This window comes from Ranitomeya imitator, chromosome 2 (genome assembly GCF_032444005.1).
Source record: "Ranitomeya imitator isolate aRanImi1 chromosome 2, aRanImi1.pri, whole genome shotgun sequence".
Lineage (NCBI taxonomy): Eukaryota > Metazoa > Chordata > Amphibia > Anura > Dendrobatidae > Ranitomeya > Ranitomeya imitator.
In genome coordinates this window covers 800,958,032-800,974,833 of record NC_091283.1, presented here as the reverse complement: position 1 = coordinate 800,974,833, position 16,802 = coordinate 800,958,032, and the positions used below count along the sequence as shown (strand labels likewise).

Here is a 16,802-nt window from a genome sequence, read left to right as displayed (position 1 = left end):
TTTTTTCCAGAAAAGCCATCCCAGCCCTCCACCAGCATGTTAAAGAGCGCATCGTCCATGCACTCAGGCAATCTGTGAGCACAAAGGTGCACCTGACAACAGATGCATGGACCAGTAGGCATGGCCAGGGACGTTACGTGTCCATCACGGCACACTGGGTAAATGTGGTGGATGCAGGGTCCACAGGGGACAGCAAGTTTGGGACAGTTCTGCCTAGCCCACGGTCTAGGAAACAATTGGCTGTAGCCGTTCGCACCCCCTCCTCCTCCTCTTCGTCCTCCTGCAGAAGCGAGAGCTCGTCCACAAACCGCAGTCGCACAACCACTCCATCCGCAGCTGCCACTGTTGCACACCAGGTCTCCCATTATGGGGCAGCTACTGGCAAACGTCAGCAGGCTGTATTGGCTATGAAGTGTTTGGGCGACAACAGACACACCGCGGAAGTTCTGTCCGAGTTCTTGCAGAAAGAAACGCAGTCGTGGCTGGGCACTGTAGATCTTGAGGCAGGCAAGGTAGTGAGTGATAACGGAAGGAATTTCATGGCTGCCATCTCCCTTTCCCAACTGAAACACATTCCTTGCCTGGCTCACACCTTAAACCTGGTGGTGCAGTGCTTCCTGAAAAGTTATCCGGGGTTATCCGACCTGCTCCTCAAAGTGCGTGGACTTTGCTCACATATCCGCCGTTCGCCCGTACACTCCAGCCGTATGCAGACCTATCAGCGTTCTTTGAACCTTCCCCAGCATCGCCTAATCATAGACGTTGCAACAAGGTGGAACTCAACACTGCACATGCTTCAGAGACTGTGCGAACAGAGGCGGGCTGTTATGTTTTTGTGGGAGGATACACATACACGGGCAGGCAGTAGGATGGCAGACATGGAGTTGTCAGGTGTGCAGTGGTCGAAGATTCAAGACATGTGTCAAGTCCTTCAGTGTTTTGAGGAATGCACACGGCTGGTTAGTGCAGACAACGCCATAATAAGCATGAGCATCCCCCTAATGCGTCTGCTGATTCAAAGTTTGACGCACATAAAGGATCAGGCGTCTGCAGCTGAGGAAGAGAAAAGCCTTGATGACAGTCAGCCATTGTCTGGCCAGGGCAGTGTACAGGACGAGGTAGCGGGCGAAGAGGAGGAGGAGGACGAGGAGGATGATGGGAATGATTATATTTTTAATGAGGAAGCTTTTCCGGGGCCACTGGAAATTGGTGGCGCGGCAAGGCCGGGTTCTGGTTTTTTGAGGGACACAAGTGACGTGGATTTGCCTGAAACTGCCCCTCAACCAAGCACAACCGCAGATTTGAGAACTGGAACTTTGGCCCACATGGCGGATTATGCCTTACGTATCCTCAAAAGGGACAAACGCATAACTAAAATGATGAATGATGACGATTACTGGTTGGCCTGCCTCCTTGATCCTCGCTATAAAGGCAAATTGCAAAATATAATGCCACATGAGAACTTGGAACTAATATTAGCAACCAAACAATCAACTCTTGTTGACCGTTTGCTTCTGGCATTCCCTGTACACAGCGCCCGTGATCGTTCTCACACGAGCTGCAGGGGCCAGCAGACCAGAGGATTTAGAGGGGCAGAAATCAGAAGTGGCGTTGGCCAGAGGGGTTTTCTGACCAGGTTGTGGAGTGATTTTGCTATGACCGCAGACAGGACAGGTACTGCAGCATCAATTCAAAGTGACAGGAGACAACATTTGTCCAGTATGGTTACAAACTATTTTTCATCCCTTATCGATGTTCTCCCTCAACCGTCATTCCCATTTGATTACTGGGCATCAAAATTAGACACCTGGCCAGAATTGGCAGAATATGCATTGCAGGAGCTTGCTTGCCCGGCAGCTAGTGTCCTCTCAGAAAGAGTATTCAGTGCTGCAGGTTCAATACTAACAGAAAAAAGGACTCGTCTGGCTACCCAAAATGTAGATGATCTAACCTTCATTAAAATGAACCACAACTGGATTTCGAAATCTTTTGCCCCACCTTGCCCGGCTGACACCTAGCTTTCCTATGAAAAGGTCTTGCCTGTGGACTATTCTGAATGCCTTTTCCAATCTCGTAATTTTCTGCACCTGATTGTCCAGCATACGACATGTTTACACCTCACTAAATGGCCAAACTCCCCACACGGGGCCGTGGTATCGACACTTGGCGACAGCACCCGTGAGAGTGCAGTTTGTCTGAAGAGGTGGGTGAGCCCGCTTTTGGTCGACGGCACTGCCACTGGGTCCCTCCTAGTACAATAAAGTGTCTCTGGCGGTGGTGGTGCGCACCCAACGTCAGACACACCGTTGTAATATGAGGGGCCCTGGGCCTGTACCGCCGGCCACAAGACAGTTTCCCCCCACCCCAGCTCAAACAGTGCTCTACCACTTGGAAAATTATCTCACAGCTCCACCAATGTTTAGTCTATGCGCTGACATCCTTCAATGCCTGCCACTGACAATACCATTGCATTGACATTTTTGTTATGTTAGGCCTTCGATGCCTGTCTGTGGTCACTCCTTCCACTAGGCCTCCACTGACCACACCACTGCTGCCCGTGTACCCCTGGAACCAATTTAAAATTGCCTACAGCCATGTGTTATTATTTTAGGCCTTCGATGCCTGTCTGCGGTCACTCCTTCCACTAGGCCTCCACTGACCACACCACTGCTGCCCGTGTACCCCTGGAACCAACATCAGAAAATATAAAAATAAGTATTTTGCTTATAAATAAGAAAATACTGGAGAGATATCAAATGCAGACATTTTAACATTAAAAACAAACACATACAACAAAAATCGGGTACAGTACTAAAAATGGCCACCAGCTACAATAACTTTCTCCTGCAAGTAGTTAACTGAAAGGTTTTTTCAATTTTAAACACAGATATGGCATCCACCGAGTGTTGTCCTGTCGCGTCTTCTTTATATTATTGCCAAGAAGATGCAAAACAATGAAAATAATAAAATCATTATTTACCAAAAAAATAGAGTAAGTCAAAACCACATTGCAAATAAACATTCATTACAAATAAAGAAGCAGGGCGCGTCCGAGGGTGAGTATATACCTAATAAGAATATAATCACCCTCGGACGCGCCCTGCTTCTTTCCGACAGCCTTCCTTTCTAAGAATCAGCCCTTCCGTGGTGTAGAGAGAGGGTTTGTTACACTCCAAGGTGTTCCCCAGGTTGCCTTTCCTGAGCTTCGATGTTCCGGCTCTCGTTTAGTAGTTGTTGGAAACTACACTGCATTAGGCCTACAAATTGGGTATGGGGTGTAGAGAGATGGTGTGTTCCACTGTAGAGAGATGGTGTGTTCCACTCCAAGGTGTTCCCCAGGTTTCCTCGCCAATGCTTCGATCATCATGCTCTCGTTTAGTAGTTGTTGGAAACTACGCTGCATTAGGCCTACAAATTGGGTATGGGGTGTAGAGAGATGGTGTGTTCCACTCCAAGGTGTTCTCCAGGTTGCCTTTCCTGAGCTTCGATCTTCCGGCTCTCGTTTAGTAGTTGTTGGAAACTACGCTGCATTAGGCCTACAAATTGGGTATGGGGTGTAGAGAGATGGTGTGTTCCACTGTAGAGAGATGGTGTGTTCCACTCCAAGGTGTTCCCCAGGTTTCCTCGCCAATGCTTCGATCTTCCGGCTCTCGTTTAGTAGTTGTTGGAAACTACGCTGCATTAGGCCTACAAATTGGGTATGGGGTGTAGAGAGATGGTGTGTTACACTCCAAGGTGTTCCCCAGGTTTCCTCTCCATTGCTTCGATCTTCCGGCTCTCGTTTAGTAGTTGTTGGAAACTACGCTGCATTAGGCCTACAAATTGGGTATGGGGTGTAGAGAGATGGTGTGTTACACTCCAAGGTGTTTCCCAGGTTTCCTCTCCATTGCTTCGATCTTCCGGCTCTCGTTTAGTAGTTGTTGGAAACTACGCTGCATTAGGCCTACAAATTGGGTATGGGGTGTAGAGAGATGGTGTGTTCCACTGTAGAGAGATGGTGTGTTCCACTCCAAGGTGTTCCCCAGGTTTCCTCGCCAATGCTTCAATCATCATGCTCTCGTTTAGTAGTTGTTGGAAACTACGCTGCATTAGGCCTACAAATTGGGTATGGGGTGTAGAGAGATGGTGTGTTCCACTCCAAGGTGTTCCCCAGGTTTCCTCGCCAATGCTTCGATCATCATGCTCTCGTTTAGTAGTTGTTGGAAACTATGCTGCATTAGACCTACAAATTGGGTATGGGGTGTAGAGAGATGGTGTGTTCCACTCCAAGGTGTTCTCCAGGTTGCCTTTCCTGAACTTCTATCTTCAGGCTCTCATTAAATTGTGGTTAAACGGAACAACTGCATTTGGCGTACTAGTTGGTTTGGGGCCTACTATCGGTGTCTGCCGCTCCTTGCTGTTCTCCTGGTTTCCTGTCCTGAAATTCCGTTTTCAGGCGCTCGTTAAGTAGTTGTTAATGTTAGACTGCATTTGGCCTACTAGTTGGGTTGGGGCCTACTATCGGTGTCTGCCACTCCTTGCTGTTCTCCTCCACTGAACAAAGCTGTGCCGCCTGTTTACTACTGTTGCCAATTTTGAACTGCATTTCGACTACTTACTGATTTGGGCCTACTCTCTGTGTCAGCCTCTCATTCCAGTTGTCCTCCACTGCAATGCCCCCTGATTAGTCCTGTGTTACCAATTTTGAACTGCATTTAGCCCACTTTATTCTTTGGGCCTATATCTGTGTTTCCTCCTCATCCTGCCCATTGCCCAGCCAGTGATAGATGAGTCTGCTGGTACATTGACCCATAACGCAACATTTCCCGTGCACGCTACACTGCAAGATTGTGACCCTGCTGAAAGTCAGGTCCCCCTTCCCGCATACCATACCACCTTACACGGGGACAAACAGGAAGGTGCAGATGAAAGTGCAGGTTCCTTCATCAGGTGGGGGGAGGAATACTAGTTGGCGACGTCACTGGCACAGGGCCTCTCATGGTACGCAAAAGTGTTTCTGCCGGTGGGAGGCGCCCCCGCCGTGCAAACACACCGCTGTACTTTGAGGGGCCCTGTGCCAGTGCCAATGCCAACGAGTGGGCCCCCCCTGCTTGCTCAGGTTCACAGCACTTGCAAAGTTGAAATACTTACCTCTCCCTGCTCCACTGCCGTGACGTGGTCCAGATTTCCTGGGCCCACTAATTACTTGAACCCGCCCTACCCACCACAACTTTAGCCAAATGACCCCCAATTTCAAATGCCTTCCAATTATTATAAGGTAAATTACGCTTGACAAGCTTCATTAAGAAGAATGGATGGTTTTGACATTAAAATGGGCACTCTAGGTGTTTTCCTGGCCCCCACTCACTGCCGACTATGCTGCCCCATTGACTTGCATTGGGTTTCGTGTTTCGGTCGATCCCGACTTTACGTCATAATCGGCCGATTTCACTCGACCCGACTTTTGAGATAGTCGGGTTTCGCGAAACCCGGCTCGACTCTAAAAAGGTCAAGGTCGCTCAACTCTAGTCTGCAGCAATTGCAAAACTGTTATCCATATTTCAATATTCATGTTACATAAATCCAGCCTCTATTTTATACTTGTTTATTGGGGTTTACCACACACAAAAAAAAAACAACTCTTTTTAAAGGGTATTTGTTACTCGTACTCCAGACAAATGTTTTTATTTAAGCGAAAAGCCAAAGGCAACTAGACATTTTTAGCATTCTAGTATATGTTGGTTAGGCCGGGGTCACACTTGCGAGGGCAATGCAAGAAACTTGCGCGAGTCTCTCGCTTCAATACCCGGCACTGCTGCCGGCACTCGGCGTTAGGACTGGCGGAACGCACCAAATAATAATATTAATAATATTAAAGAATATGAGGTGCGTTCACAGTCCGGGATCCACCGTTCAGAGATGACACCTGCTGCTGAGTAATGGCGGATGGACACTTGCTCACACGTGGGTTAGACCTCACCCAGTGTGAATAGAAGCGAACTCTGTTGCTTCACAGAGTCGCCATATATACGCTGTGCCCTGTTAGCAGTCACAGGGTGCAGCTGAAAGACACTAGTGGGATCCCTATGAATCACCCCCAGTAAACTGGTGGTTGGACTCGCTCTGACCCTCGGTGGCTTTTGAACCTGGGCCTGAGGACGCCCTGAGTCAGATGCTGAGTCCAAGCGGGAGTTCCAACCCTACACTGACCGGCTGTCAGGAAAGCGCAGATTGCACATGGTGCCGCACAAGCGGGCACTGCGATTAGATGCTGAAACGTGTGCAAAGTGGGCAGGTAGCTTCCACCATTCGTGAGCAGTCATCAACATAAGGAATGGGAATGATTAAGGAGCTTTCATCCATTGACCTACATCCATCTACACACACGTTATCTTATACTAGCACATGGCCGAGAGGCCATGCAAACCTTTCATAGAAGTAGCGCTCCAGGACCTTCCAGATGGTCCGATAGGAGCTGCAACAGGACCTGAGCATGTGACCCCCAATCTCCAATTGTCCCATGGGCATGCTCAGTATGGGAAAATCTGGTCTTAGTCCCAGAAACGCAGCTCTCTGCTGATCAGTGCTGGCTGGAAAGGCAGCAGTAACCAAGTGCTCAGTATCAGCTTGAGCCAGACACTAGGATCTACATCTCTGCTGAGCAGGTTCCACTGCGGCTGGAGGAGAATGGGAGACCGCAGTAGACATCGTTTGAGATTCACCCTGTACAGCAGCGGGAACTCGTCACCTAACACTCGGGACTGGAGTGTGCAGCTGCATGTATCTCTATGCAGCTGATCGCTCCATTCCTGAGTGCCAGCAACAGTGTTAGGTATTGATGAGAGTTTCTCTCATTGCTCTCGCAAGTGTGACCCCGGCCTTATTCAGAGAAATTGCCTCTCCATTTTGGCTCGTAAGGAGAATAAGAGCAAAGTGGTTTACCCCTCTGTTGGGTTTATATGCCTTAATTGGGTTTATAAACAGTTTATCTTTATAATATTGGCCAATTAAGGTCTTAAACATTCAGTATTGGGTTACGATAGTCAGAATATTTGACAAAGTTTACCTATCTTTACATTAGGCTGTGAGCCTTCCATTGGATGTTTGCCATCTACCAGCAAATATACAGCAAAGTACAGTCAGGAAAGGAAGGGCAGGGACTATAAGGGCAAAGGATAAGGACAGGGGGTAGCAGACTAAGATATCTCATGATGGACTGGAACAAGGCAGTGAGGACAAGAACCAGACAGGAGAGAAGAACTGAAGCAAAATGTCCATAGCAAAAATAAGCTAGCACAATCCAAGTCCTGGTGTGAACATAAAGCGTAGAGCAAAATTCCAATGGGAAACAAGACAAGTCTCTTTTTAACATTGCTCTCTTATCTGAAACAATTTAAGCTTGACCAGACTTGACCCAGTGGTTTGTAAAATATGATGGGCTTAAAGGGCAGGGGCTAACAAAAAACGTAGAGCAGACACCCCATATAGTAAATCATAGCCCACTGTGACCATTACATCGAAGAATGTGCATCAGAAGATCTTCACACTATGTCGTTTTCAAATCATATGTTCTTCATAGGGCACTGAGCGAGAGCCAAGCTCTAGATTCAGCTTACGTCCAGTCTCTTCAACTTTCAATGAAGTGGCTGTGTGTATGAACAACCACCCTACATTCAAAAAGAAGGTGCAGGAAACTCGTGTGGCAATTGTTGGGGGTCTCAACAGTCAGATCCTTACCTATATTATTAGTCTAAGTGCAATGCAGCAAAACATTGACTCGCACCCTGACGAATGTTAGTATATGGAGCCGTGCACATGATCGATTGTTTCCTTGAACTGAGCAGGTCTGGAAAAAATCCCAGCATGCATGATTTGCATCCGATATTCGGATTACACTCAGCCGTGCAAGTCAATGAGTCCAAGGAAACCATCGGACTGCATTTGTATGACATCTGAGTGCAGTCTGATTTCCGCAGACTGGCAGAATGGAGAAGATGAAGAAATTATTTTGCCATTTTCCCCTCATCCAAGATAATTGAATCACACTGATCAGAGTTTGATTTGCGTAATTGACCTGATTGTCTTGAATGAGAGAATACACGATTGCCTGCACCTGACCTTGAAATGATAAGTTTGGCTGCCAGCAGGTGCCGCTAGAGAGCGCCTAGAAGATTATTGCATATTGTGTTAATTGTTACATACAGTATATGCACAGTATGTTCTTAGGCTCCCTAATGGCAGCTGCTGTTTGTTGATGCATGGGATATAATGTATCTTGTTTTTTATTAAATCATTCTGTCACTAGCCCCTCACCATAGAGTATTCAGCCAGGATTACCTTATTTAGTAGTCCCTTTATATCTGGAAATCTATGGATATGATACTTCTCTTCAAGTTAAGTCAAGTAATTACTTGCTGACTTTATGTTCACTGAACGGGGTCACCACCTCAGTTAATGGAAGTTCCTGTATGATGTACTGAATGCACCTCTGAAGTTCTCCACGGGGACAAAGTGGGGGACAGAAACTGATCTCAAGGATAATGATGATGACTGCACAGTGACAGAGAGCCTGTCACATAGTTATAATGCAGAAGATCACAGTTAAGCTTTCCTGGTTATATACTTCCAAAATATTTGCTTTTTTTTAACAATATGAGTGAATGTAGAGAAGAATATTTACACTATATTATTATGTTCTAATTGCTGTAGAATTCTAATACAGTAATCTAAGAATAACTAAAGCATAAAATATATAACATTAAAAAGTGAACATTAAATTAAAGCAAAGAGCAGTAGCTCCTGGCCAAGATTTCCTGGAAAACCAAATACGCATTTTAATATATTTGCCATGGAAATGACTTGGAATTTGAAATGTTTGAAGGCTTCTGCACAGACTTATAACAGCAAATGCTTTGCATTCTGTGTCACATGGTTGTTACTCTGCTTTTGTGGCAGAAACATAGAAAAAGATGATATTAGATAGATAGATAGATAGATACATAGATAGATAGATAGATAGATAGATAGATAGATAGATAGATAGATAGATAGATAGATAGATAGATAGATACATAGATAGATAGATAGATAAATAGATAGATATTAGATAGAAAAAGAAAACAAAAAGCAGCACCAAAAGAAGACAGAGGGTGCAAAAAATCCTTCCAGGTATATACCAAACCTCATGCTATTGTCCAGAAAGATGAAGGCAGCACTCCAGTAGAAAAAATAAGAGTATTTTATTGGCCCATGTGCGACGTTTCAGTCCAAGGTGTGGACCTTTCTCAAGCTATTAGATAGATAGATAGATAGATAGATAGATATTAAATAGATAATAGATAGACAGATAGATATTAGATAGATAGATAGATAGATAGATAGATAGATAGATAGATATTAGATAGATAGATAGATAGATAGATATTAGATAGATAGATAGATATTAGAAAGATAGATAGATAGATATATATGATAGATAGATAGATAGATGATAGATATTAGAAAGATAGATATATATATATATATGATAGATAGATAGATAGATAGATAATAGATATTAGATTGATAGATATTAGATAGATAGATAGCTATTAGAAAGATAGATAGATAGATAGATATTAGATAGATAGATTGATAGATAGATATTAGATAGATAGATATATATTAGATAGATAATAGATAGATATATGATAGATAGATAGATAGATATATAGTTAGATAGATATTAGATAGATAGATAGATAGATAATAGATATTAGATTGATAGATATTAGATAGATAGATAGCTATTAGAGATAGATAGATAGATAGATAGATAGATAGATAGATAGATATTAGATAGATAGATTGATAGATAGATATTAGATAGATAGATATATATTAGATAGATAATAGATAGATATATGATAGATAGATAGATAGATAGATATATAGTTAGATAGATATTAGATAGATAGATAGATAGATTGATAGATATTAGATAGATAGATAGCTATTAGAAAGATAGATAGATAGATAGATAGATAGATAGATAGATTGATAGATTGATATTAGATAGATAGATATATATTAGATAGATAATAGATAGATATATGATAGATAGATGATAGATAGATAGATAGATATTAGATAGATAGATAGATAGATAGATATTAGATAGATGATATATATTAGATAGATAGATAGATAGATAGATAGATAGATAGATAGATAGTCCCCATAGAGAAGGCAGAGACGGTTTATTACCGTTTGTGCCTTCTCAAACACTGCATATACAGCACTAAACAAGAGCCATATACACAGTAATAGGAAGCGCTGTCGGCACTACCTCCTCCATATACAGGAGTCTTGCAATCTCTGTATATAGAGAGGGAACAGGAGCTGCAGACAGGAGACCCAGACAGCTCCATTATTCAGACAGGAAACTGGTTTGCCCTTGTAATTGGGGATAATGTTCCAGCCCCAATTACAAGGGACACAGTATGAAAATAAAAAAGTTTTAAGATTTAAATTCCTCCGCCTTCCCCCCAGGTCCTTTATGATCTTATGGGGGGGCACAATATTACAAGGTAATAACTTAATTAAAAAAAATTATTAAAAACGCCACTTTGAATCCAAATTACTATATCTAGCCAAACTCTTGTAATAAAAAGAAAACAGAATGGGGAACACATTTTTTTCATGTATTTTATGTGTTTCATGTATTTTAATAATTCCAATGTCATCATACAAAAAATAAACAAATAAGAAAAACGGACACCTATTTCCATAATTTTTATTTTTCAGATATTTTCTGATATCAGCAAAAACAAAACAAGAGAGAATATGAAAATGACGTTACTTAGAAGCCCCAGGTAACACCAAAAAAATGACATAAATATTACTTGAATATTCGAATTAGAAAAAATGTTAAATCGCATGTACAAAAAACCCCCCGAAAATGTCAGGAATGGAAGTAAATGACCTCATCTTAAACTGGTTAAATATCCATGTTCTCAGTCCACTCCATACATAGTCACTTTCCCAGTGTGTTCATGTGTCCACTTCCACTGGGAATATATACCACGCTGTATATGCAAAAATGAAATCAAAACTGTTGAATATATGCAGAGTACATACTAGACACGTATCGTAAGCAGTCTCCACCCAAGTCCGCTCACGTGTCCATTTCCACATGGGATGTATACCATGCTTTACATGAAAAAATTAAATTAGGACTATTCAATATAATCACTCTACATACTGGACACTTTATAGACAGTGTGAAAAAAAATGAAATATGCAGTACTGAAACTCATAAAAAATAACAAAACTTAGAAGAAACCATCCAAAAGTGATATAGTAAAGAAGTTTTACATGATGACTGCCTGTGGAGTGTGGTTATAAATTACTAGAAAATAAAACCACTGCATAATCCTGATTTCCATGAACTTACAATTCAATACTCTGCAATATCAAAGCAGTATTGACATATCTGACTATAGTAATGTTGTTTCTGTGGAAATCCATGAACAATATCATGTATACACTCACGTCATCCTTCTCCTGAGAGCATTTGTTCTTTTCAGCAAAATGATTTTTGCAGACTCATGCTCTCCTCGCCTACCTGCTCGTGACTGTCTACAAATCAGAAAACCCTATTTACAAAGGGAGGAGCAGCAAAAGGACCTTAAATACAGGGCGAGAGTCTGTTGTCATCCCAAGCGACTCTTGGTCCTCTCTTCTCGGCGAAGTGCACTGAGAAGCTTTCTGCTGCCATGAAGTACCTCATTTTCCTAGCCCTGGTGGCTCATGCACTCGCTGGTCCAGCTGGCAAACCTGGTGAGAATATTTTCACTTGAGTGTATGAATGGATGTTCTTCTATAGGTTGATCTGTTTTCCATCAAATTATTTTCATGAGGAGTATGTCTGTAGGCATGTACACAGAGACCATATGGCTTTCTAGTATAAAGTTGCATTGCAGCTATGTTTTTTTGTACAGACTCTGTTTGGTGCCGTATTGTAGATGAGAATTTATTCGCATCTAGAAGTATCATATACGGAATCTTATGGCATGTCAACAAAACCGAGAAGCAAAATAGCCATATTTAAAAGATCTAAAACTGACCACTAGTGATGAGCAAGTGTGCTCGTTACTCGAGATTTCCGAGCATGCTCGGGTGTTATCAGAGTATCTTGGGCATGCTCGTAGATTATGTTTGTGTCCCAGCAGCTGCATGATTTGCGGCTGTTAGACAACCTGAACGCATGCACAGATTGCCTGTTTGTTAGGGAATCCGCACATACATTCAGGCTGTCTAACAGCAGCAAATCATGCAGCTGCGGGGACTCAAACATAATCTACGAGCACGCCCAATATAATCGGAGAACACCCGAGCATGCTCGCTCATCACTACTGACCAGTACTGACCAGATTTAAATATGCTATGGCTAATGAAATAAAGTTTTTTAGGAAGCGTTATACATAGTTTTGCATTGACTTGAAAATTAATTACAGTATGATGGTATTATCTATGCAGAATTTAATAATGAGGTTAATAATATACAGAGCTATACCACAGCACCCATACAACCACTGAAGGATATGGAGCCATGCTCTATGACCGTCTGGCTTTGCATTAAATTAAAAAAGTGCCATACTTTGGAAAAATATATCATAGGACTCTATATTACAGAGTTGTTGCAATTCCATGTAACCCCATATTGTTTATTGAGTTTGTTAATATTGTTCTTTGTAATAGACATTCGCCCTGGAGGTCCTGGAGGCCCTGGAGGCCCTGGAGGTCCTGGAGGTCCTAAAGGTCCTGGGGGTCCACTTGGTCCTAAACCTTCAGGTCCACCACCCACTGGTAGTGACCAACAATTTGACCATGACCATCACAATGTAACAGGACTTCCCCCACATGATAACTCTTCCAGACCACCTCATCCAGAAGGTTTCAATGGTCAGCCAAGGTACCGTAGACAAGTTCCAGATGCATTTCATTCAGCACCACCCAAGACTGGCAATCCTCCACAAAGCAATGGTTCTAAACCTGCAGGAGGTCCACCACCCTCCGGCAAGCCACCAGCTGAACCTATATCACAAGCCAAACCTGAACAGGTAAGTAGTACACTATTTGATCTATAATGTCTATGATTCATATTATTCTGTGTTCTGATTGCACCTATTTTTGGAACATTTGAGTGAAAATCAATTCATTACAGCTTAGAAGGAGATTGTCATTCATGTATAATTGTAATTAGATATGCTTACACTTACAGAACATTTGTTCTAATTGCTACATAAAAATATAAATTACCAATTTGGATGATAAAACAGTATTAGGCTGCAAGCTTATTACTTTCTCCACAAATGTATTATTCTCCACAAACTTCTTACGGTTCCTTAATACTTATGCTCAACATACTGCTCACCTCTTGGCTCATACGCTCCTGACTGTCACGTGCCCAGTCCCACAGCATCTCCTTGTCATTGCCACGAGCGCTGAATCTTCTCATTGCGCTAGGCCAGAACTTTTGGGCTTCATCAGAGCTAGAAGTCCCAACCTAGTGTGAATAGACCTTAAAGTGGTGATAAGAAGATGTGATGAAGACCGGATGTGTGGTGGTGAAGAGTGGAAGGCTGGAGAAGGGAGTGTTATGCATACTATACAATTTTTGTTATGTTTGCAGCTTCTGGCCCACTGCAGTTTAACATTTACACGAATATGGATTATTTAAATATTTCAGTAGGATTCAATTTCACTCGAATATATTTTTGGCCACCTGTAGTTCTGCACATACATGATGTGCCATATATATTTATTTATCTGTGCTAACATCTATTTTAGGGTCCTAAACCTAGACCCAAAAGACATCTGAAAGGTCATGAGAATCGCCCTACTGGAGCTCCACATGGAGATCATACACACTCAGCTCACACACATGAAAGTGGGGCAAGCAGACCAACCCACGCAGCTAACCATGGTGGAGGCAAGCCGGGAGGACACAAAGGCTAAAGTAAGTTTTGACTCTTGTTATTCTGTGAGTTTCAAATTTCCCTATTAAATGTTATAATAGAGCATCAAGGGTGTGAGATATTTGCCAAACTTTGACTTACTAATGAATCAGAGTAATTATGCCGACACTGAGCCCATTTGATTAGTGAAAAGTGACTGTAGTACAAAGCTGCCTCCTCACTGCAGCTTTGTAGATGAGAGAAAGTTCTTGGCAATTAGAGGAGTATCCCAACATTACAAAAAAAAATCTCATTTGATTTGCTAAGAAAAGAAAGGATCAATGCTTACCTGATAAAAACTTTGGTTATCCCCACTGATTTGTATTTACATCCCTACAGCAATTATGTGTCATCTGCCCGCTTGACTGCTGCAATCACTGGTTGCAGCTGTCACATGGGAAGATGGCATATAATCGCTATTAAATAAACAGTGGCCTATAGAGATCAGTGAGTACTGGTTCTTTTGTTACTCCCTTTTGGAACTTTTTTTGTGATATTTGTTCATTTTAAAGGGACTCTGTCAGCATGTTTTGACTGTTCAATCCAAGTACAGGTGCCGAGTGCTTCATGGCGGAGCCAATCATTTAAATATATTCTCCCACCTGCTTGGTTTCTATAAAGCCGGCGTTTTCAACCAAAGAAGAGGGAGATGGAGATTGAGGGAAAACAAGCAGGTGGGAAGGCGTGTATAAATGACTGGCTCCTCCAAGAATCACTGAGCGGCGGGACTTGAACAGTTTGAGCAGTTATCCTGTGCTGACAGTGTCCTTTTAACGATTTTCAGTGAAACCGTCAAGTCTTGTCTGAAATCATTCTGGAGACAATTCGATGCTTCTAAAGGCATGTTAGTGCTTACTTTTGGTGTGCTTTAACACGTGCCTGTTCATGTTGCTATGGAAAGGCATGAAATTATGTCGTATGATAGTAAACATCAAATAGGTATAGGTTTAAAAGAATACATAAAACTTTTAAAAATAATTTAAGGATAATTTAATAAAGTCACAACAAAGAATTAAAAAAAAAACATTAAGAAACATGAAGTACATTTTTGCTCATAAAAGCAATAAAGATTTGATGCTGTCATACAGAGTATGTATTCAAAATGGTACATATATATACATATATTTAATTATTGCATATATACTGTTTGTATGTATATATGCCGTTCAGGCATTAAAGCCCATTTTTCTTTAATTTTTGTGCTATTTTCCTTTTTTTATTTACTTATATATATATATATAATATATAGTCTTGAAGATCAAAACTCCTAGAGATCCTAAAGTGCAGTCAATTACAGTATATTAAATCTAAAGGAATGAGTTTGTGTAATGAGAGAATTATATGAGTAATCAAAGGATGACTAGTCTATGTTCTAAATTGTAGGTGATTTAGTTTGGTAATATTTTAGATGTCCAGACTTTTCTAACCATTTTATATATTTTGTATTTTTTATTTTTTTTTGCAGGAGGCTGAGAAGAACTATTTCAAAGTTTATAAAGTTTAAAATATGTCCATGAGACTGTAATCAGACATCAGTATTTGTGATCATTATTTGATCAGTATTTCCATGCTAAAATAAGAGTGTCTCTAAAACACAGAAAAGGTGTCAATCTTTCAAGTATAGAATTTTTTTTCTGTCAGTTCCGGTCCTGGAGTTGGCATGCAAAACCCTAAATGTAATAGTAAACATTATCATGGCATGCAAATAAAGAATGGATATTAAATACTGTCTCCATGAAGTTTTATTTCTTAAAAGAAATCTTGTGATTTCAATATTGAAGTGAATTGAAAAGGTTGAGCTGCAAAAGCACAAAAAACACTGTGGGCAGGTGTGGAACGGTTTTTGGAACAAAGTAGTCATGTTTTTGGAATTTATGCAATCCCTTTATAAAAGTGAACTATCAGGCCTAGTTCAGTGTAACTATAGATTGCCACTAAAAATAGCTTTATTTATCTTTACTGAAGCCTGTGGGAATTACAATTTCCATAACTTCCACAGAATTCAATTAAGTTTTTGTGGAATTTTCAGTTACATTTTTACGTCCAGCACAGGAGCGCACAAGTGTTTCCTTTATTCTGCATGTGTACATTTCTGTCTTCTTTCCATTCAGAGCAGCATTTCCATCAATGGAAAAAAAAATATTTAAAGCTCTCCTCATTTTCTCCAGTGTTCAGAAATAGATTGACAGAACTGGAAACATGTTTTTTTTTTCACACATAAAATTTGTGAAGTAAAAAAATAAAGAAGCAATTTTTACAGTACCTGTCTTTTAGGATGAAAAAAAAAACTGGATGATAAAGATTCATTGAAAAATTTGGCAGATTGCGAGTTTCAGCAAAACTGAACGTGTGCGTACGTATGTAGTATTCGTAATTTAGCCGGATCATTCAATTTTTTTTTCATTTTTGATATAAAGTCAAAGAGCAGAGTGCCATATAAAATCTCTAAGCATGTAATGTTCTAATTCCTGTTGGGCAAAGAACAAAGAAAAAGATGGCATTATTTTGTTTTGGGGTTAAAGTTTTTTTTTATCTGTCACCTAAGCAACGCTCGTTACCAAATAAACAATTTGTGTAATTTGAATAATTTCTTTTTTTTTTAGTGACATAGATAGAGCATACTGCCAGGTAGTTGCTAGGGATGATTTTTGGATCTACAGTAAAATGAATAAAATTTCAAAGTGAAAATAAATTTGTAAATGAGTAAGATAAACCAAAAGCATACAACTCCACATGCCTTCATGCGTGTTTACGCAGTTCACTGATTATTACAAAGCCTACCTCTATCCATGAAAGCCTACCATGTGTATCAGGCTCACAGTG

The 16,802-nt window shown here is 41.2% G+C and overlaps 1 protein-coding gene across 1 annotated transcript; it reads left to right on the top strand.

The window, feature by feature from the left end:
- The first annotated feature begins 11,674 nt into the window (after positions 1–11,674).
- On the top strand, positions 11,675–15,703 carry LOC138667799 (proline-rich protein 2-like). Its single transcript, XM_069755891.1, has 4 exons — positions 11,675–11,799; positions 12,721–13,082; positions 13,813–13,981; positions 15,445–15,703. Exons 1-3 carry the CDS (start codon positions 11,736–11,738, stop codon positions 13,978–13,980), a joined length of 594 nt encoding a protein of 197 aa, XP_069611992.1. The 5' UTR covers positions 11,675–11,735; the 3' UTR covers position 13,981; positions 15,445–15,703.
- The last annotated feature ends 1,099 nt before the right edge of the window (positions 15,704–16,802 follow it).